The 23,751-nt window shown below is 41.2% G+C and overlaps 1 protein-coding gene across 2 annotated transcripts in view; it reads right to left on the bottom strand.

Moving 5' to 3' along the window:
* Window positions 1-23,751, bottom strand: part of PAMR1 (peptidase domain containing associated with muscle regeneration 1) — a 55,902-nt gene that overhangs the window by 11,239 nt on the left and 20,912 nt on the right. For both annotated transcript variants that reach the window (XM_053981456.1, XM_053981457.1), the window contains exons 5-6: window positions 23,517-23,734; window positions 18,665-18,772 (exon numbers count right to left, since the gene is read on the bottom strand). In XM_053981456.1, coding sequence (XP_053837431.1) covers window positions 18,665-18,772; window positions 23,517-23,734 — 326 coding nt within the window. The remainder of the gene's footprint in view (window positions 1-18,664; window positions 18,773-23,516; window positions 23,735-23,751) is intronic.

Raw genomic sequence — 23,751 nt, 5'->3', positions numbered from 1 at the left:
ATTTTTACACTTTTCACAGGATATTGGGAAAATACAGATGATGTTCTATATAACTACTGCAAGTAGTAAATATGAAATTAATTATCAAATCCAAGAATTTCTCTGATAGCATGAAGCCAACCATGCTAAGGTCCACCCAGCACATAAACCTGTCCAGTTGTGGCAAACAGTAGATTTGAAGGAAGGACTATAAAATCAGAACAAGCACATAGAATACTTTCCTGACATAATCTGTCAGCATTCAGAAGTCTGAAGCTCAAGGACTACCTAAACTACAATGGTAATTTTGGTATAACATACCCTGCTGATATTTTTTTAACATTTATTTGTCTTAGTATTTTCTAAACTCAACCACACACTTGGTATCCACAACATCCTGTGGCAATGAGTTCTACAGACTAAGTGCAAAAAGTGCACTGCCTTCTTTAGTTTTGTTTCTAGTCTACCACCTGATAATTTTATTTGATGCTGTACTTTCTTCATTATGAGAGGCAGAGAAGGTCCATGCCTTATTAGCCTTCTCCAAGTCACTTTTAAGGCCAGTTTCCTGTATGTAGAAAGTACATGTGTATTCTGTAGGTAATGTAGGAATCACATGGTTTATTATCTACGCAGTTACCCATCTCTTTGTCTCTGGCTTTGCCTGGGCCATTCGTTGTGAAAAACTGCATGGGAGAGGATTCAGTGCAAGACAAAGATATGTATATGGATTTTTCGCCTGTCACCGGTGGTACTCTGCTGACAATAGATAGATGCTAAAAAGATCATCCCTACTTTATGCTTTTAGAATTTGACTTTTCTGTTTTACCTCATAGCCAGTTGCTTGCTAACCTGCAGCCAAATTTTTATGCTTAAAACTTTCAGAAGAAAACTTTTCTAAGTTGTTTGCTCTGTAATCCTTACACAGAGCACACATAAATGCATCCATTTATATGGATCATGGACCATCCAATGATTCACATAAAGAAAACACCAAACAATGAGTTGGAAGAATCATTTGTGCACTAGTGAGCAAAGGTCTTGGCAAGAAAAACTGTATTAACAATTAAGCATTAGAGTCAGGCCTGGACTATTATGCTCCTAATCAAATCACATCCAGTTAGGGGAGGTCAACGTTTCCTCTTGGCTACAAGAATTCTTCATTAATGCCATCATTAGCAAAAGAATAATGAGAATTTTTTTTTTAAAAATTAATTCCTAGGCCTTGATATTTCTCATGTGAAATATCGACACATATATATACATTGTCCAAGACTGAGCACCAAGATGTTTCCTATTACCATCCGAGTAGCAGTTGCATCTGGACAGTTTTCCTTATCTCCTGTTAATGGGCCCATCAATGTCTTGCCACATGACTCAGAGATAACACTCTCCAGGAGCCAGTTCTGTTTAACAGGTGATTAAAAACACACCTTGTGACTCAAAATAACATCAGCCCATTGTGAGATGCTCCACCCAGAGAGAGATGCTAAGCATTCCCACCTGGATAAATCCAGGGATTTCTAGACAGAAAAGCAGCCTTTCCACAGGTTTCCGAGAAGACACAGCAACCACATCTGCCACTCCAATTTGGACTGCTACCAGCACGCTGGCCAAAGGGGTGTCAGGTTGTATTCTGACTTTGTCAGTGGTCTTCCTTTTGTATCATTGCATGTATTTTTGTCTTCTTTTTTTCTTTTCCCAATAAATTGTATTTCTGACTTAGAGTCTCTCACTGGTTTTGCTTTCAAACCAAGACAACATACATAGGTGGATATGTGCATACATAAGCATGTAGATAAATGAAACATAAATAATGGGAACATAGAATTTCTAGGTGTTTCAAATTCTCAGAACACTCATCTTCCCACTCATGATCTCTGTATTCCCAGTCACTCCCTCCATATCTTTTTCTGAGCAGCAATCCATTTCCCTACATTTATATTTCTCTCTTTCAATGTAAAGTCTCACTCAGCTTGTAAAATGAGAAAACTAGACCAACCATCTGTGCACCTCTCAGACTTCTACTTTTTGTCATAAATACAGGTTTTCTGTTTTGCTTATGGTCCAGTTCAGCTCTGCAGAACAAATATTTTGGTGCTTTTGTGCTCTAGGTCCATCCTGGAAAAAAATGTCACCAAGCTACACTTGCTTACTAACTACCAGTATCTGTTCTTGTTCACTCCCTAAGTGCTGAAGATATTTAGTTTCTCATCCTTTTGATTTGTTTGTTATCAGACTTTCTTTAGATTCTCTGCCACCCTGGGAGCCAGCTGGAACAATTCTGTTTTATTTATGATGCACATTCAGTATTTCATGCACAGATTCATTTAATACTGAACTATGGCCTAGAGCAGAGGACATCGAAGCAGAAGGTCATGAGATCTAATCATAGCTAAAGAAATGTGATCATAGGTAGGTTGCTTCATATGCTGTATGTGACAAATGAGAGCACCCCTTTCATCACAGGGATGTTACAAGCATTAGCTCATACCCACTTGTGTCACAGAGCCACTGTAGGGTTTCTCTGATGGCAAAACACCTTAGCATTATTAATAGATGTGTCTATTTTGTTACCCATGCCTCTAGCTACTGATTGTCTGTTCTCTTGTAACACAGGGATGAATTTATCACTGGAGACAGAGCCACTCCATTCATTTTTTTTACTATGGATCATTTTGTAAGCTCATTCTTTCACTCTACAAATTAAATGTGGTTTTGAATCTCAAGATGTTCCCTGCATCTCAGTCCCACAGCTGAGCTCTCTGTTTTCAGTGATATTATCTAGTCTGAAAGTCTCATAGCGTTACTCCAGTACCTGCTTTTACTCCTTTGGTTTGAACTCCATAGGTTTTTTCTTCTTCAGTTTGACTTGCCTTTTATCCCTTTCACCTAATGTGTTTCAGAGAGCCCTTTTGCACCTTTTCCCTTCACTTGTGAACACTTCAGGCAATGGAGTTTTGAATAGTTATTATGAAGGGAATCCTAGCCTCTATGTGTTTCATCCAAGTCTATCTTATTTTTTTTGTGGATAGCTTCCCATCAAGAGTGATTTTGACTGGTTCTTACATCTTTCAGAATGAGCAGTGTATTCCATTGAATTTTCAGGTAGCCTTCTTTGTTTGAGATATTTTATTGAAATCTTTCAACATTCTCTTCTGGTGTACAACTAAATCCAACTCTCCAAGAGACATTTCTCAGAAGTCAAGTAGAAAGTAAAAGAACATTTTGTAAATGTCATTCATACCTAGCTCTGCCCTCTGGATACACATTAGTCATAAAATCCAACCACATGATGTGACCCACTTCTCTTCAGGTTCTAAGCTTTCTAAGATATTTGATATGATTTTGAGGTTCCCTCGCTTAGGCAGGATGGACCTTATCCTGCCATCTACTGAGTATTTCTGAATATTAGTTCTCCTTCTGTGCATGGTCCAGCAGAGAGGCCTGGGTGCCCCTCACAGCTCTCACTCACCTCTGGCCACCCCCATCCCAGCTGTACCTATGCCTGGTCTACCCTGACTGCTACAGCACAGACAGGGCATACAGTCGTAGACAAGGCTATGAGCTGTTTGGACAGCACTTCCTTGGGAAGCACATGTTGGGTTGGCCAGGCGCACTCCATGAGCTTGAACCATTCCTAGGCCACTAGTTAGACTGCTCTGCTCCCCATGATAATAAACCAAACAACATTCCTACTGCCCTGTGACTCTGGCTTCCTGCTTTTGGGGCAAGTTGGGCATATGTCAAGTGCTCGACCTCTGCATCTTCCTCTTGGACCAAACCCACCAGGAACCCAGAAAATGGACTAGCTGTCTACAGAATTCTACTATGAGGTGGTAATGGACAGCCAAATATGAAAGACATTCATTCATTCAGTCAAAAAACACCTGAGCAGTGCAGAGACTCCATGAGGGTCAGGCTGACCCCATTCTTCCCGCCAGAATGCCATCAGATCTACAAAGATCCTGGTGAATTTATATCTAGAAAGGTGAAACTAATGTTAGGCAAAAATAACGCTGAAAGTGATTAAGAGCTAAGAATGACCACCCTGCTCATGCAAAAGTTAAAAACTATAATGATTGAAAATGTGAAAAGAGAAAGGATACATTAAAATGTTTAAAGGATGACAAAGAAGTATATTCAAGAAGGATAAAATTAGGAACAGGATAATTCTTACTCAAAAAGAAATTTATAAAAGTCTCCTTGACAAATGTTGGAAAGGCATAGTAGGATTTAAGTAGAAATTTTATAAGTCTTGTCATTTGAAAACTGAAACTTCAGCTAAAAAAATGGAACAGAAATGTAGGAAACAGAGCAACACCAGCAAACACATCATGAGCAGAGAGATTTTTGTTTAATTTTTTCCTTTTTTTGCTACACAGCATTGTTCCTGGGAAGTTCCACAATTAATCTATACAGTCATGTAGGTAACCTTTGCCACTTTAGGGTTTGAGGTGAATTTTGGCTTGATACAGTTCATAAGAGAGCAAAGTAGGAAGGTATATGAGAGGATGGTTATAGGCTTCTCTGGTAGAAATGCTCAGTTGTTAGATAATACAAAACAGAGCTGCCTCAAGTGTTTATATCACAAACTCATACATTGCTGATAAAACTTATTCTACTTCTTGCCTCCTACTTTGGTCTCTTGGGAAAAAGAAAACAATTTCTGTGCCATATGAAACATTACATTGGCTTCGCATTTCATGGATAACTTTCCTCAGTCTGAGAAAAACTTGACTAGAGGAACAGTAAGTTCCTGAATTTTTAAGTAAAATATTCTATTATTAATAATAACAGTACAAATTCCTCTCCCTTTTAAAATATATGTAAGAGACATTCCTTCAATCAGAATTATCTGCCATTTAGAAATAGTCTTTGGGCTCATTTTATCACCAGTAAGATAAATTAGATGATCTCTTGAGCTACACTTTTCTCTCTCCAATATCCTTCAAATCCTGCCTGATGGAATTATCATTTGCTTTTGTCCCAGAGTCTCTTCATTAAATGAACACTATTTTTTTCTGCTGCCTTCCTCTCACCCACTTTGTTAAATAATATATACCCCTACATACATATCATTTATTATCTCTATATTCTGCACAACCTTTCAATAATATATTGCATGCCTGAAATAAATCTCATTTCTCATTGCTGGTACTAATAAAAGGTTTATATTTCCCTTTTTGTCCCTCCCTGAAATTAGGTGCAAGAGCGTGCATGGAATTTTGTTCTTAATTTGCTTACAAAATTTTTTAATATTGCTACTTGCATATTCCCAAGCCAGAGTTTGGCTTTCAGGTTGACCCATGCTAATGCATATAGCACAGTTTGCCTATGTAGCATAGCTCTGAACATTTTTTATAGAATCATTGTATGGTTTGGGTTGGAAGTGATCTTAAAGATCATCTAGCTCCAACCTCCCTGCCATGGGCAGGGTACCTGCCATTAGACCAGATTGCTCAAAGCCCCATCCAGCCTGGCCTTGAACACTTCCAAGGATGGGGCATCCACAGCTTCTCTGGTCAATCTGTGCCAGTGCCTCACCACCCTCACAGTAAAGAATTCCTTCTTGATATCTAACCTAAATCTACCTTCCTTCTGCTTAAAGCCATTCGCCCTTGTCCTCTCACTTGCCCTTGTGCTGGAAAGCTGCTAAAAGATCTTTCCAGAGCCTTCTCTTCTCCAGGCTGAACAACCCCAGGTCTTTCAGCTTGTTCTCATAGGAGAGGTGCACCAGCCCTCTGATCCTTTTCCTGGCCCTCCTCTGGACTTGTTCTAACATGTCCACATCCTTCTTGTGTTGGGGGCCACAAAGCTCTTCTAGATGCTTGTAATGTTGCTTTTGCATAAGCTGTGCTGGTGTGCTCAGGAGGCCAAACACTGAAAATGGTCACAGAAACTGCACTTGGTAACCAGCAGGGGAATAAGAGCAGCTTCTGCTGTTAGTAATCCTAGCATTTTTCTGTAGAAAAAGAGAGTTCTGGACTTATTTTGGAACCCCTGGGGCCACCATGCTACCCAAACCAGTCTAATGACTGTCAGAGAAAGCTTGATAGACTGAAACTGAAAAAAAAATAAATAACTATCCTCAAAAAGAGGACATTTTGTCTGCCTAAATTACATTCTGTTCCCCAGTGAGTGCTGTCATGACTCTGAATGCTGCTAAAAGTTACAGCAGCCCCCAAGCCAAAAAAACGCCTGCACAGGGATCCTGTGCATCAGGATTTGGATCTGAGATTTGGATTTTCATGGTTTCACAGCAGTGGCCAACAAGTGCTCTGGAGCTAGAAGCCTGAGAAACATGGCTCCAGGATCCTGTTGCTGGAGGGAGCACAAAATGCAGAGTATGTGGAAGTGATTTTTTTTTTTCCTCTCTGTGATTAAGAAAACAAAAATTAAAGGAAAAATCCAGCAGAAAATACAAATGTCTTTGAAATTTACTGCTATGAAACCATTATAAGAGAAAACTCCCAGCCAGCTCCACCTACATGCACTTCATACAGCTCACTGATATTTGCAAAGGCTGCCTACAGCCAAGCCTGCTAAAGTCAATAGTGGTAAATCCCATCATGTTTGCCATTTTGACTGTAAGTTTGATTTGATCAAATTCTTTTCCTTGGTTTAAGTTTTGTTTAGAGGGCAAGCCTGATTACTTGAGTATCATTACATAACAGTAATATCTGTTTTTGCAAATTTTCAATGACATTAGCATATCTGCATTTTACTACTGGGGAAGCTACAGTATGGAGTTATCAAGTGATTAACCTGAAGGCAAGTAGTGAGTGACTGGCAGAGCTAGGAACAGTCCTGACATCTCCTGACATTCTTACTACATTTACACTTAAACTGACCTGACTTTGTGCAGAAATCAGTAGTAATTATTATACCATTGTGTAATTGACATACTATTCTCAGCAGCAGGGTTTTGTCCAAAGGTGATGGAGCCATATGGGAGCAGATAGTTCAGAGTGTCTGAACACAAAGCATATGAGTTAAGGAGGGACCCAGCCATGAGCAGCTCAGCAGCTAGTGCTGGGTATTGTGATTCCCCTTGCAAAGCCCCATGTGTAAAGAGCTCTTCTGAATTCTTAGAAATCTGTAGTCTTCACTCATAACAGAGCTTATTTGGCCCATGAGCTAATGTTGGCCCATGAGCTCTGCTGGTCCATGTCTCTGATGTCAGTCCAAATCTCTGATACCATGAATTCCTATGCTTATCCCTTCTCTCCCCAGCATGCATCCACAAGGTGAGGACACCCCAGGTTCTCACAAGGTTTGTTGGCAGAGAACTGCCCTGGAGGAGGACTCAGATGGTTCTCCAGAGACATCTTCCTTTTGCAGCTTGGCATAGCAGCCAGAGATGGTTAATGTCTAACACAGAAGCCCACAGAGACTAACTTTAGCCAAAAGCATAAAGACATTGGCTGTCAAAATATTTTTAGAATGGCTGTATCCTCCAAGAGGGAATGAGGTGATGGAGCCCATGGCTCAGAGTGTTCAGACCTGCTTTTCTACTGCTTCTCATAAGCAGTGCACAGGGCTTTCAAACCAGCATATGAGTTTGGCAATGGATTTGATAAAATAATCTACACTGTGAGGTGTCAGGCCATCCTGCCATCGTGAGGCCGTGTGGCTGTGCACTCTTCTCTGCTCATTAGAGACCTTTTTGTATTAGGTCACACACAGAATGAGGCAGGAACCAGGACTCCAGACTGATTCTTTGGGAGTCCCAGTGTTCTTGTCTGGCTCCTGTCTGCCTTCAAGATACTCTGCACTCTGGGATCATGGGCATATCATAAGTCTGCCAATATCAACATAGGGTTTGTGAGGTCCTCTAGTGCCTCAGAGAACAAAGTGTGTAAACTGTGGTGGGAATGTCCTCTCTGTGACACTGCTGACATTCTCTCTGAGCCTACAATTGTTTCAGCACAGGCTTTGTTTCTACAAGGAGCTCAACTCACAGTGATGGTACTTACACTCAGGAAAGAGCCTGGCATCTTCTGATGCTGTTCTCAAGAACAACTCTCAGCTCAACATTTCCTGAATAAATGGAACAAACACTGCAGGATCCAGCATAAAGAAACTGACACTGTTGAGCAGGACGGGAACAGAGAACTCCAGATCAGAAGGCTAAGAAAATGAGCTCTGATTTATTTCAAATGCACCACTCTATATATAGAGAACTTCGAGAAGACTAATTTCATTGGTCTTAGAGTAAAAACATGTCACACCATTGGTGTGCAGTGAATGACACACAGTGGCAGAGCATATCCATAAACAATGTGAATAACAAGATAGATTAGAGAATTATTTACATTCTTTCCCAACTGTTTCCCAGGCTCTTGCCTGGTTAGAAAACCTTTCTCTTTCTCTCTGACTGAGCTGAGAATATCCACAAGAAACTAACATTCTTTCACCACCTCTCTGAACATCCCACCTCTCCTACACTTGGAGAGCACTGATGACTAAGAATCCACACGAAGGAGCCCAGCTGTTCTGCTCCAGATTCTGGCAAGAGCTGGATGTGAATGGGAGCCAGAGAGGCTCGATGGCATTAGCTTTGCAATGTGATCTTCATTCTTCCCCACAGCAGGAGAAGACTGCTGGGAGCTGAACAGCTTTGGAGGACAGGTGGTCTTGGTCAGGACTCTGAAGAAAATGCTTTCTGGGGGTGGTGTGTTTCCACAGGCTGTGTCTGAGGGGGCTGGTGATGACTAGAATGCTTGCTTGTCTTCTTTGATTCCACTCAAAACTTTTAATTTTTGGAGCTGACAGGCTCTGCACTTTAGATGAAAAAAGAATGTGGCTGCAACTTTTAGAACCAGAAATTAGAAGGGGGTGAACAAAGAAAGCCAAGAGTGCTGAGGTTTGGATTTAAAACTAATTTTTTTAAAGCAAGACTCTCATAGCAGAGAGCAAATTATTGGAAACACCACAGTAGATCTTGTATAGGAAACTAATGTGGTAAAAAGGTGTTCAGAGTGATGGCAGTGATATCTGAACAGCTACAGCCACATATCAAAGGAGCTCTGCTCTACTTGGTCACACCAGTCACCACAGACTCAGCAATGAGTGGGTGAGGCTTTAGGCAGGGGTCTCAGAGGTACCTCAAGCCTCTGTGTTACCACAAGCACTTAGCCAAGGCTAAGCTCCACAGAAGTGCTCATGTCATGGTGATTGAAATAGCTAAAAGATCCATTATCCCTCAGGAACTTTGCCTTCAGTATCAAATATGAGTCCTGAAAGAGTAACAATTTTTCCCCAAAAGTGTGCGCGTGCATTACAGTAGCCTCCATTTACATTTTTTGCAAGGGAAGACTTTTGATAAACTATCTCTGCCCTCAGTCACTTGTGTTTCAAAAGAGAGGAAACACTCTAATCTTCTTCATGCCTCTTGTGATGTCCCAGGACACAACTTCCCAGCTCCATGCCCAGCTCCAGACACAGCTCATGCAGAAGTGCTGGGACAGGCTATTCATTACAAATGTCTTTGGCCTTAATTTATTCCCCATGAAAGAGTCCTGGAGGTTCAGATCACCTCTCGTATTTTGCCAGTCCTCACATTAATCTTGGAAACGTCAAAGGAAATCATAACAAGAGCAGCTGATCAACCAGCTCCAAGAACCAGAGAATAGGTTTCCAGTCCTGTTCTTTGGGCCTCTTTGCTTTTGCAGTAGTTCCACCAGCTAGGAATAATTACACAAAATTATGATGTAATCCCTACTGAAATCCAAATCTTTTCATTCCCTTCCAGCCAATTGGAAGTCGCCCCTGATGTTTTCTAGCTCCCTGCCTCTGTGAATGAGACTGTATCCATGAGAAAATACGCTTGGATCACTCACTGTGATTTATTCATCCGGAGGCAATTTGGAGGCTGTTGCTTACAATTAGCCACTTGATCTTTATCAGCATTGTTCTTAGCCCTTAGAAGGCTGTGTCTCTGGATACAACCTTTCCGGTACTTGGATGGCTTTTTTAATTATACAACTGGACCTGTTTGTGCATGGGATACTGGAGTGAATGAAATCCTAACAATCCTCAACATTCATTTTCTCTATCAGTAGCAATAACTAATATTTATCATAAGTTCTCTAATGTTTCCCTTGGAAAAAATCACAATATCATCCTGCATGGGAGAGCACTGTCTGCTCAGGGGAAAGATTATAGGGCAAGAAAGAAGCAGGTATGCTCATTGTTATATCAAATTACAAATGAGAGAGTAAATAATCCTGAGGTGTTTCATTGTGGAGGTGTCATCTTTCCAAATAAACAGGGACAAGCCCAAGCAATACTGGGTGAAAAAGGCACTCTGAACAAATGCATATTGCTAAGAAAAAGGTTCTAAATGCACGTTAACTGAAACAAGAGAACAATATATAATGATATAGATTTACCTTGGCATAGATGACAGAATATTTCATTCAGCCTTTTGCAGGGATCTGAGCTGAATTTCATATAGGAAGGAAGACCTGGCATTGGCCATTTTAGAAAAAGAGATGGAAATTACCAAGCATTGAGATGAGTGTATAGGGAAAAGAAAATGAAGGGAACTGAAAAGCAGAAGAGTACTAAGGAAGTAGCAGGGCAATTTGATTGGCTGTGAAATGCTGTTTCTGTGCTCTTGAAGAAACCAAAGAGGAAAGTGGGAGTCGTAAGAAAGAACAAGTGGGATTCTGCCTGGTCAATTTTGTCATCATTCCCGCCTCCTGGGCCATTCTGCCTTGGCAGTGTTTTGCATCACCAGCAAACAGCATGGAAGACAATGCAATGATTCCCATGAAGGGAAGTGTGTGAGGTAGTTGCCTCAGAGATGTTTGAACGTATAATCCTCAAGGAAGAACAAAACCTTTTAATGAACTTGGGGGAAAAGGGAAAGAACAAAACTGTAAGCATTGAAGAATGCTGATCATTTCAGCAAACTTTCACAGTAGTTTTAAGGTTACCCCAAAGCACTGCAAGAGCTGCAGTCTGTATGCTTGCACCCCAGAAGTACAGTGTACCAGCAGTCTTCAGAGAGGACTGAACAGAAGGGCAGAAGGGGGAAGAAAGAAAAAGCAAAGTTGTATTTTGGGAGGGTTCCTGCAATTGAAGCTTACGACTACGTGTTTTCAGGCCACAGACACTGAAGAGAGGCCAAGCAGGAACAATTATGATCTATTTTGTACTTTTCTTAGGGCTGTGCTTTGTTTTGGGAGTGTTTTAGCAGTTGCATCTAACCCATCACTGTATTCTGGAGAGGTAGGTTTGGTGTTGGCATCTATTGCAGGGTGTTGGTGGTTGTTGAGTTTGGGGGTCTCCTTTATGTCTGTGGTGCTGTTTATGGTTTATTTGGGTGGAATGTCAGTGGATTATGTTTATACTTTGTCTTTAGTGGCAGATCCTTTTCAGACACTTGTGGGGGGTTGGTTGTTATGGTGTGGGACTTGTTTTAGTTCTTGGAGATAGTTTTTGGGGGAGTTTACTGAATGCTGATAGTTTGGGGTGGCTGCTGTTGATAGTGGGATATGCTTTCTGTTCAATCAGATTTTAGTGCTGGAGCTATGTTTTATTCTTGGGGATGGTTTTACTGGGGGCTGTTACTAACTTTATTTGTTGTTTTGGAACTTGTGCGAGGGTTATCTGACAGGGGTCATTCAAGCAGTTTAAGTGTAGAAATCAGAGAATAGTTTAATGTAAAATACCAGCTTTGGGAATTTGAGATAGAGGTTTAAGTCCTTTTTTCTGAGATGATTTGTGGAACTCTAAAAAGAGGTGTAGTATTCACTCATTGGTTCAGAAGATCAATGCTTTTTTCTAAACTATTAGAGTATTTTTAGAAGTTGTGTATTTTGTTTTTCTAGGGCTCCAGTAATGGGGAAGTAGGTGAGAGAGGCTAGCTGACCAACAATGATGAATGGTTGATGCAGGCAGAGATCCCAAATCCATCATCTGCTCTGGGCCCTTCTCTCAGTTCTTCTAACTCCAGAAAACCCAAAAGTTACATCTCCTCACACTCAGCTCAGAGGCAGAAAGCATCTCCATCAGCAACTTAACAACTGTATTCCAGCCCCCCTATTCTGTGACCTTTGCAAAAGGTGGGGGTGAGCTTGAAGTGTGCCAATGATGCAGACTGGTTTTTTGGCTGCAGGCAGTCATTCTGTGCTGAAGAGCTGGTTTATGCTATGCATTAGAGGAGGCTTTTCAGAAAGACTCATCCTCCCAAGTGATTCAGTGGTGAAATGACAGCAAAAGTATCTTTGTCCCATCCAGTGTGGCAAAAATACCTGAGATATAGCTTGGTCCAACTTGTCCTCCTGACACTGATTCATTGTTCCACATGCCAAGTCATACCAGGGAGAATCCTATGGATGGTTTTATCTCTAAGATGTCTTAGCAGGCTGAGGAAAAAGTTCAATATTGTGTTTTGGTGTGGGTAAGTAGAGACTGCTATGAATATATTTAATGTAGTTTAGAAATACACTTCTTTTCCTATGGCAGGCCTATCCTTGGATAGATTACATTTACAAAGAGACATTTTCTCATTTATTTGGGTGTTGGCTATGCCTGGGGCTATGCTCTGGGCAGAATACCATGGGGTTTTACCAGATATGTTTCACTTTCTGAAAAACTAAAAGAATTGTCTAGTTAATTGACACAGAGGAAATAACAAAAGCGACAAGAGGAGTTGTCAGTAAAGCAGATGTTCTGTCTCTTTCAGCCTTGCTGTCAGTGACACTTACTCAACTGGAGTTTCAAGACACTATAAAAGCATTATGAGATCAAACACTGGTAAGTGGTATGAGCACCTTCCTCCCAGAGAGTGTATGACTTACCCAATCCAACATTCTTACTGATAGAATCGAGGGAAAGGCCAGTCCTAGGGACCAGGTTTTTGCAGGTTGATTTACAGCAGCTGTTGTTTAGTGGCTGCTTCAGATGTTTGTAGCAATATCCATCCTCAGCCATCAACATCATTTTTCTCTTAGGTGTTTCTGTCCTCCTATGAGTCATCTTGGTTGTTTGTGTAACACAAGCTGCACAGCTTTAGTTTATTGCTCAGTGAATTAAGACAACCCAGAACTGATGTTAGGTTATGTTAAAGCACCACACATAGTGTTTTGTGGTTTGGCAGTTTCTCTGTGAGCATTTCCAACATCCTTCTAATCAAGGGAGAAATCTACAGGAAATGTACTAAAGTGAAAACGGGGAGCAGAAATCTCTACCTCCATCTCAACCCAAGCCCTTCAAATTCCTGCACTAGGCACTAACCACTACAGGTTGCCTTGTAAACACATGATTTTCCTGGAAAGGAGTGTACTGCGGGGCACTGGGTATGTTGTGAGGCAGGATGTATGTTTGCTAACATCCTAGCAAACATCTACACAGCATCACAATGTCCTTCTGATCAGCTCAGAAAAACAAGAGAGGTCATTATGCTACCAGAACTGAACCCTGAAGTGACTTACTAAAATCCTCTCTATATTATGTTGCCTCTCAGAGGCAGTTCCAGGAAAGTTCTGGAAAACAGCCACCTCTGAGACCATTCTGTGATCACACTACAGAGCTGCTACATGACAGGCTAAAGGGTGGTGCTGTGTTAAACTTCAGCCTGTAGCCCCTAATGGATCTTCAAAACCCAAGAACTGCCACACTGAGTGAAAGGTTTTTGGGTGGGTCTCAAGGCAGGTGAGCCCTTGGATTGTAACAGTGAGAAAAAAGCCACTAGCCTCTACTCCTTAGCAGCTCCAGGTATATATGTCCTTCAACAGCAAGAGCAGGGTTTTTATTTCCCATCCCATACACATGTGCCATTAGGAAGGACAGTGGAAATGTCATGGAGGAGTGGAAATGTCAATGTCTCATATCTTTGACATAGCCACCCTAAAAAAGTGACCTTGACACAAGCGAGGAAGAACTCTGTCCCTTTAAAAAAATCTGTAACAAGCCATTTTCCACTGGAAAATTCAAGCAAAGCCCAACAAACAAACAAAAAACAAACAAACAAACAAACAAAAAAACCACCAAAAACCAACCAACCAACCAACCAAAAAAAAACCAAACAAAAACAAAACTAGACACAATGGCAGTCCCAGGAGCCGGCAAATTAAAAGTCATATTTCTATTTGGAACATTTTCCCTAGCTGGAATAGGACTGATTTCCAGGACAATGTTGCAAGAAAGGACTCAGGGGCATTTATTTAATTATACTTGATAGTCTCCATTGTAATCATGCAGTATAGGTAAGGTGTAACACATGTGAGCTGCAAAAGGCACAGTGATTATACAGTGATATAATGTAATTATACTCTTACACAGTGATTATGGCACTTCTTGAAATCTATTACTGAGAATCTTTCTGACAAAATTTAAAAAAAAACCTCCAAGCATGCTATTAGAAAACTCTGCATTACATATCCAAGGTTAGATAAGAACACTAGGTTCAATGCCCAGAACGTCTCCCCAGTACCTCCTCCTAAGCTCTGCTGGGTTTCAAACTCTGTCTAGCTTATGCCAAGGACTGACAGCTGGGCTCCTTCTCCCACAGCAGAACAGGGGGTGAGGTGTGGTTGGTGGGATGTTAATGCTTCCTCCCTATTTTAGATATAAGGAGGCTCTGATAGGATGAGTGCATCCCCAAAACCAGCCCAAGTCACAGATGTATGGGGCCAAAAAGGATGGAAGTGGATTGTATCAGCTGTGGGGAAAGGCCTGAAAGCTATATTCAGAGGCCTGTTGGCACACAGTAAGGCCAACCCTAGCAACATCAAAGGCTACAGCAAGGAGTTAGTTTATACAGTTTTGTCAGTTGGATTAGACTCTTCATTAGGATGCAGAAGAAATCTCTCCTACTTGGCAGACAGGAGCAAGAAACAGAATAAAAATGGAAATCAGATCTCAGCCCTGAATTCCCCATTCAGTGAAGCTCTTCTTATTTGCGTAGGAACTCCAGTTCGCCTAGCTTTGTTTGAAATAAAGGTAACAGGAAATTTCTGGGCAGGATGAGGTCAAGGTCGCTTGCTTTGGGGCCAGCAAGCCCTGGGAGGACTCTTGAGTCAGAACAGCCTGTTCTAGGAGGAGGACAAGCAGAGGGCAAGAGCATTTGCTATGGGGTACCAGCAATACTGTCTCTACAGCTGCACCCTCAGCAGGCAAACTCAACAGGGAGACTTTGGAAAAGACCTTTCTTAGTTTTGAGTTGAACAAGTAGTTGTCACACTGCAGAGAGTCATGGACATTCTGACACTAGAGCAGTGCACTAGTCAGTGCTGGCAGGTTGTGTACTAGTCAGTTTCTTACTTTTCCCCTGCATCTTTTGATGAAGTTGCTGGTTTTTTTCAGTGTATGTGTACGCTAGGAGAACAAGATTATCTTATTCTGTGGGTTCCTAATGCCTCTGACAGCATTAGAATATACAAAGGTCAAAGAGAAAAGCCTGAGTTTGCTCTCAATCATGTCAGCATGGCTAAGGGGTCACTGGGAAGGGTATGTAGGTATACTGCAAATTCACTTTAAGGTCAGAAAGAAGCCCAAGTATTTAAAACAGGAGTTAGTTTTCTCTACCTACTGTATCATGATAGCAAAGCATATTTATCTTTAAGAAGGTATTTTGTGCTGTCCTTACGATTTGTCTTGATTGTGTTTTGGGTCAGAAGATAGAAGGTCAGCATTTGTTTTACAATTTCATATACATTTTTTTTAACAGTCTCGGGAGTGAAATCAGACATATTTATATAAAATATTTGTTGCCCTGAAACAGGATTGACTGAAATATATTAGCAGCTGTCAGAAAGATAAATGCCTACATTTCATTCCATGCTGATGAAACCTTTAAATCACTATATTAGCCCTTCTAATTGTAAACAAAATGTTAATTTCTTGGCTGCTATAGTAGAAGATAAAAGAGACTGCTAGTTGTAAGTAACCTGTACCTTGGATTATTTTATTAATATTGCAAATTGTAAGTGACAGAGCAATTAGGGTTAAATATGATTCCAAAAAAGCAGCTTGACCAATGTTGATCATCCTGCTAAATAGATGGAATTTAATTTAACAGAGGAAACAATAAGTTCCCTGTGGTTTATCTCATTAAGGTGATTTCCATAATTCCAATAGAGATTCCACATATTTAAAATTAAATTTGGTAACACCAAAAAGATAGAGCTGCATTGGGATTTTAAGGGACTAAAAAAATTTCTGATTCTGTCACAAAATACTCACTGGTAAATTTGTTTAATTTGGCCTTAACTTATTCCTCAATCAGATAACCCCACAATCTCTCTTTGTCTGAACTATGTCCCTTGGATTTCTTTAAAACCCTCATATATCTCTGGGTACCTTCTGTTGCACCACCTCAGAGCTTCTACATGCACTTAACATTAAGGGGCTCTAATTTTCTTCTCTCTTATACCTATTTTTCATCCATTAACTTTAATGGGATTGCACCTGACTGCAGGAAAACCAGACTGAAAAAAAGTCAGTCTTATAGTGTCCAAAGTCATATTCAATACTCCAAAAGTGACTATTTTATGACAGTTTTCTGCAGAAATAAATTTATTTCCCTTGGCTTTACCTAACAAGACAGCACTTTTGCTGAAAGATCTAATAGAAAGAAAGATTCTGAGGAAGAGACAATCTCTAACATTTAAACTAAAAGGCTGTTCAGGAAACTACAATTAGCTTTTAAAGATTTACAGCCATATTTTTCCCAGTTCTTCCTTTTGTTCTTAAAAAACCAAATCAAACTTTAATTTTCTGACTTTTCTCCCCATACATTGGAAAATACTTAGGATGCATTTTGGCAAAACTGAAGGAAATATCTTAAGAAAAAAAACTACTTGAAGCCAGAGAGAAAAAAGATTTTCCATTATGTTTTCCAACTGTGAAGTTTGCTATTCACATAGAAGACAGTAATATAGGTGCTGAAAAACAATATTATGCCTAGCATGAGCAAAAGGCAAATATACAACCACAAACATCATAATGTAACAGAATTTTATCCACCGAAATTGTTCTTTCAAGCAAATCAAATGACAAGATTCCCATCAAGCTAAAAATCTTACTGCATATATGTTTAAGTGTCTCCTCTCTTTCATCCTGTTAGTACCTGTACCTTTCATTGCTTACAGTGACAGAAATCCCATCCCATTTTTTATCAACTATCTGCCCTGTTGTTTGCTCTGTGGGTAGCACGGGTGAAGCTTCTACACTGGAATTACAAAAGAAAGTCAGTAACATAATATGAGCTTCATTCCTCGCCTTGCCTGTTCTGCAGAGCCTGCCAAAACTAGGGCTGAGGTTTGGTGGAAATATAATTATTTGAAATTTTGGTTGGTTCTGAATCAGACAACTTTCTGGAATCTTTCCTTTTTTTTTTTTTTTTTTTTTTCCCTCACTCCATTCTAAAGGAGCAGAACTAATCTTGCTGAGCAGTTGCAAAGAGCTCAGGAGTTTCCAGTCCCTAAATGACCTGCTAAACAACTACTCACAGGAAAGAGGCTGTTAGCAGAAGAGCCAGACACTTAGTCTTGAGGTCAGGAACCTCCAATTTTTAGCAACCTCTTCCCTACAGAAAACATACCAGGAATCTGTGCAATCTGTTCAGAAAATTTTTTCAGGTTTATGGAAAATATGAAACAATCTCTCCTCACGTCTGAGCTACTTCTGGATCTGTAGAAATTGAAAGGTCTTTTACCTCAAAATGATTCATCAAAGAAGGTATCATGCCACTATGATTTGACTCCCCCGATGAAATAAAAGAAATTCCAGGAGATAAATCCACTCCTAACAATGGCATATGTGGGGAAAAATTTTGAAATTAGGTTTGGTGTGTATTGGTTCCTCTGACATGAAAACTCTGCTAGCAAGCAAGACATTGTGTGCCTTATGGCCAGAGGAATGCCACAGCAGGACAGAGTAAGCCATACTTTCTGTCTTGGGCCAAATATGATCACCACCATCAGTGAAATCTTCCAGGATCAGCTCTAGCTCAATAACTTTATTTTGCAGAATGCTCCTTTCAGCTAGTAGAGATGATACAGCTTTTATCATGGCATATATTGCAAAATTCTTACTCCCCATGCTCTTTTGAGCCCTGTTAGAGGAAGATTTTCTTGTGCATGAAGAAGTAAATCACTGGAACAGACAATTGATTTGAATACAATAATTTTACAATTCACTTGTCAGGACAAAACCAGGTGTATGACTATAGGTACAGATATGAAGAGAATCTACCCTTTTCCATTTGTTTTGATCCCAAGTCTCTTTCATTCATGGTGCCAGAATTCTACTTTCCAGGTGACTGTGAGGAAAGATTAATTTCCTATGACTAATTCAGTCTAGAGCATTAAGCACAGGGCTCAGCTGGGGAATGTGTTTTCAGTAGAGAACAGCTGATGCACATAGTGGAAAGCAGCAGGCAGGGATACTTCTGTCTGATAAGGCTAATCCACTACAAAGATTTCTTGTGTGCAGTTTGCCAGCTCCAAGTCTGTTTTACCTTTTTACACATTGACATAAAGCTCTAGAATGACTGAGTAGAAATCATCATGAACTGCAAGAAACATGTCTTTAAAAATGCCACAAGAAGTTCAGTGCATTCTCTGGCTCCATGACTGACCAAACCTACACACCAACGACACTCCTTACAATTAATGCATCAGTCACAACTCTGGAGGCTGGTCATGCACACAGTGCCTGTACTCACAGTTTTCACAGCGATTCCCTGTATAGCCAGCCAGACAGGCACACTTGTAGGTGCTGCTTTTGTCCAGAATGCATGTCCCATCATGAAGACATGGAGATGAAGAACAAGCTGTAAAAGAAAAGCAAGAAGGCTCATGGTCTCTCATTGGATGAGAAACCTACCTGTTTTTCCTCATGGTGGTTGTGTCTTGGGGTAAATTACATATTTTGGTTAGAAGTTAGAAAGACACAGTAAAGGACCTGATGCATGCCATTCTGCCCTTAGTTGCTAGAGGAGGGATCTAATAAGGATAAGCAGTTATTTTCCCAGCATTCATTACTTTTACCATTTTCCTTTAACTGCAGTCAAGTGGTGAGAAAGATTTATGGAACAAAAATAATTGACATCAAGTTCAATTAATGTTTAGAGCTTAGACTAAATTAAAGAAGGCTAATAGCAATCTACATTTTTCCTGCCATTCAACCCAGAGTTTAGGGATGAATTATGGGATCCATGGTTTTTGTGGGTTTCTTTGTCTCTTGGATCTTGTTGGTTTAGATTTTGGGAGTTGCTTTGTCCCTGGGAAACTCTTGCGTACCACAATCCAACAGAGACACATATCAAACTGTATACACTAGCATAATTTAATATCAGAATATGTAACTGTGCATTAAATACCAGCAAATTCCATTGTGTAATAACACACACACACATTTTTTGGTGCCTGGTCTAAGAGGAGACAAGTCAATAGAGCTATTGTGGTATGGCATATCACTTTGGCCAGTTTGGGTCAGCTGTTCTGGCCATGCTCCCTCCCAGCTTCTTGTGCAACTCCTCACTGGCAGAGCAAGAGAAACTAAAAAGTCCTTGATTTAGAGTAAGCACTACTTAGCAATCACTAAAACATTAGTGTGTTATCATAAAAAATCCAAACCACAATATGGCCCCCTGACGGACACCACTTGTCACTGATGTCCACTGGGGCATTGAGCTGTTGACCACCATCCTCTAGATCTGACCATCCAATCAATTGCTCATCCACTGAACAGTTCACCCATCAAATCAATCTGTCTCCAGTTTAGCCAGAAGGATGTTGTGGCCATGCCCAAAGGCCTGATGAAAGTCCATAGACATGACATCTGTAGCCCTTCCCTTGTGTACTGGTGTAGTCCCTCCACTGCAGAAAGCCACTAGATTGGTCAGGCAGAACTTGCTCTTGGTTAAGCTACTTTGACTGTCCTGAATCACCTCCCTTGTCCTCCATGTGCCTTAGCACAGCTTTTAGGAGGATCTGTTCAATGAACTGCTCAGGCACAGAGGTGAGGTTGACAGGTCAGTAATTTCTGACCCCTTCTGAGTAATTTCTGACTCATTTCTATCCCTTTTTAAAAATGGGGGCATTTTTACTTCTTTTCCAGTCACCAAGGACTTTACCTAACTGCCACAACTTTTCAAATATCATGAAAAGTGACTTGGCAACTACATCAGCCAACTCCTTCAGGACTCTGGGGTGTATGTCATCAGGTCCCATAGACTCATGTATGTTGAGGTTCCTCAGGAACAACACTGATCATCTCTTATGGTGGGAAGGACTTTGCTGCCCCAGTCCTTGCCGTGCAGTCCCTCTGCTCAAGGAGTGTGGGAAGAGAGGTTGTCAGCAATGACTGAGACAAAAGAGACAGGCTCTGGCCCTCCCTGCAGCAAGAGCTGCATGGCTCCATGGTTATGTGGCAGCCCTGCCTGGGTCATCACCTCCTTCCTGGTGTGTTCAGAGTACATGGCTCCTGCTGAGGGGACACCACGGCTGCATTCCCTCCCAGGGGGTGCTGACCCCTGCCTGGGCTCTGCTCTGCAGCTGCAGCAGGACCTTGCCCTCCCTGTGCTCCCAGGGTGCCATGAATTGCAGCACACCCTGGCTGCACCCTGGGCTGCTCTGAAAGGCATAGGGGTACAGAAGGGTGCTTGTTCTGACACTGTGCAGATCTCCTCAGTACCTCCCACAAGCTGCTCAGGTATCTCCCACCTCAGGAAAAGCCCCCATGTGCCAGGATCTGTCACTGCCACCATATGGACCGACCTCAGAGCAGCTTCTCTCAGAGAAGTTTCTTATTATCCAGATGGCATGAGGTAAGAAATATATAGATGCCACATATAGATTTCTCTGGAGGCTTCATGTGGTGATGTAAGAGCAATTTATACTTGGCCAGGCAATGAATATCTTCCATGTCTCATTGAAGATTAAGGCCTAAATAAGGACAGTAATTCATTTGTTAAAAGAAAATATATATGTGGCAATTGTACTGTATACAACTAATGTAAAATATCACTGAGAAAGGGAAGGAGAAGTAGAAGACTCCTTACAGAATGATATTTTGTAGTCACTGGTTAAAGCTAGTGAACTTTTATCTTTGTCTTTGTCCCAGCTTTGTCTCCTGATTCTGGAAAAGTAAGCAAGTCAAGTGAAAAAGAATAAGTGTCAGACACTGTCCTTGAAAATGCCTGATACTAAAAACCACTAAATATTTTTTTTCTGTTTTAAGGAGTCTTGATTTTCTGGCTTAAGTCAAACAACAAGGGACAATATTATAAATGTTCAAAGCCACTAGCTTGGGTGCACAGAAAGGAAAGCACTGTTGAAAGTCAGTAACTGGCTTTCATCTAACTGGATCCAGCATATGTCTAATGCATAAGAGACTCTGATAGCTCCCCATCTGGCCTCCCATGCTTCTCATCTGAATTCTGTTCAGTGACTTCTAGTCACTCATGCCAATTACTGGTTCCCATTTCACACTTGGCACGGGATGGGACCTAGCACCTGCTTCCAGACTAGGCAGCACAGCAGGTTGTGTGGTTTCATCCTTTAATAACTATACACACAGTGGCCTTTCCTAAAGGAGATATAGGCTTTGCAGCTTATTTTGTATCAATCAAGACCTTTCTGGAATTTGAACCAGTGATCTCTGTGCAGTCAGTGTCCCTGCTTCAGCAAACTATGGCTTCTAAGCCAGTACAGAGCTCACAGGAAGAGGAGGCAGAAAAAGAAGGAATTCACTTTTGACAAACTTCTTCAGTCCTTTCCACTACACCACTAAGGTGCTGGGGATACCAGATCACCTTCAGGTCCTATTCCACATCCTGTCAGCATCTCTGTTGTTGCTGCTCTCACCTGCAGCATAGGGAATTGCTTTAGTAAGCCCTGTGAAATCTGTTCTGGGGACCTTGGCTCTTCCACAGTGCTGTGCACAGAGAGAAATTTCAGGGCAAATGCTTAAGTTTTCAATGTGCTGCCAGAGCTTTCGATCTGTGCTGCCCCCACTTTCAATTCTATGCTGCCCCATGCACACTCTATTCTTCCCTTAAATGGTCCTGCTGGCCAGGTTAGTGCTTCACATTAAAAGACACTGGGAGTGTTTGAAAAGCCTTTCACTGCATTACACATTAGACCAGAACAGCCTCATAATAAAGTGCACAAATAGAGCTCCTCAAAAACTCTGAGAAGCCCTTTACAATGTGCTCTGTGTGGATTACCACACTTGCAGCCTCACAGCCTCAGAATAATTACCACTCAGAATGGGGCGGAAATAAAGTGCTCAACAATATTTAAATACCGAGTGTTCCCTGCTGGGCAGAGAAAACAGAACCAATTCAGCTTGCACCATATGGAAAATGTTAGTTCCTTGTGTGTAGGCAGCCCTTATGCAACATAGCCCACACCACACTCATTTGCTCTATATCACCTCTCCTGCTGTAAGCCCAGGCAAACTATCAATAGCTAACTGCTCCTGCTAACAGGTACTAAAGGTGACATTTGAAGAACAGGGCAGGCTGAGAAATGGCATAGGTGCTACATCCAGAAGTATGAACATTCCAGATTGCTAAATACACCTCTGATCATTGTTAAGAGCTAGGTTTGTGTATCTAGGATTATATAAACTAACTAAATTTCCTGAGCCAGATATACCCTGGATGACCTCATGAAATGTGGGTCACCAGGGTGTACAGAAGGCAAGTTATGGTGAGTCATAGATACTGCAGGGTTTATCTATGGCAAAGCAGCACAGTCTGATTAGCCTTCTGTGCCAGGAGTTCTGTAGATAGATTTGACCAAAATTCCTTACATAGCTAATCAAAGAAGACCCAGGATGAGTGTGGAGGCGGCCACAAATCCAATGGGAAAATGATAAGCCAGCTACACTTTCAGTGCTATTTTGAAACTATGGAAAACAAGGTAGGGGACTGAAGCACTGAGTAGTAACAAAACCAGTAATTCTGGAGCCCCACTTCTGTCATTCGCAACACTGAGATCATCACAGAATAGGAAACGCCTCTTCATCTTTTTTCTTAAAGAAAATAATACGTTCTTTGTACACACTTGGGGATATTTTGTTTGTTTTGGTCTTGGTTGGTTGGTTGAGTTTTTTAACTCCTAATGGTCCATGAGCCAACACAAGAGTTCTGTCAGGGCACTTTCACTATGAGACTTTGCATCAGGTTTTTGCTGCTTGAGACAATGATTCTGCTCCTGCATACAGCATTGAGCAATTCTGCCACTGCAGATACACATGCCCCTTCCTCTAATTCCTCTGTGCTCTTAATTCTTCAATTCAAACAAAAAATTCACACAAAACAGCAGCTTTTCTCTGCTGGCTGATGTGCTTGTTCTTCACACAAGTAGAAGGAATTCAGTCTTTTTTAGAAGAGCCTCACATTCACATGCCATCTGACAGCTTTTGAATCTTCCCCACACTGACTTTATGTAAGTTGCTGTTGGCAACACAGCATGAAAGTTTTTAATGAAGCAAAACAGGGAAAGAGATTAGTGAAATTGAATTAATGAGAATGAGTGGCCTGTTCTACTTTTAGACTATGTTACCTGTAATTTCTTCAAAGACAGCATGAAATCCATCAAAGTTCTTGGATCCATCGGACTGGAAGAGGACATGGAGTGAAGACCCAGTGCTTTGGATGGGAGGTGGCCTCTCATTTCCACAGAATTTCTTTATTATTCGACTGTCCAAATTGTCCCCGTCACGAATCTCCACATAGTCGTACTGGCACATATAGTCAAACTCCAGGCTCAGCATGGAAAATCTTGGGGAACAAGGACA

The sequence above is a fragment of the Vidua macroura genome, chromosome 6 (assembly GCF_024509145.1).
Source record: "Vidua macroura isolate BioBank_ID:100142 chromosome 6, ASM2450914v1, whole genome shotgun sequence".
Lineage (NCBI taxonomy): Eukaryota > Metazoa > Chordata > Aves > Passeriformes > Viduidae > Vidua > Vidua macroura.
The sequence above is the reverse complement of the archived record's forward strand: the minus strand, read 5'-3'. Positions and strand labels throughout refer to the sequence as shown.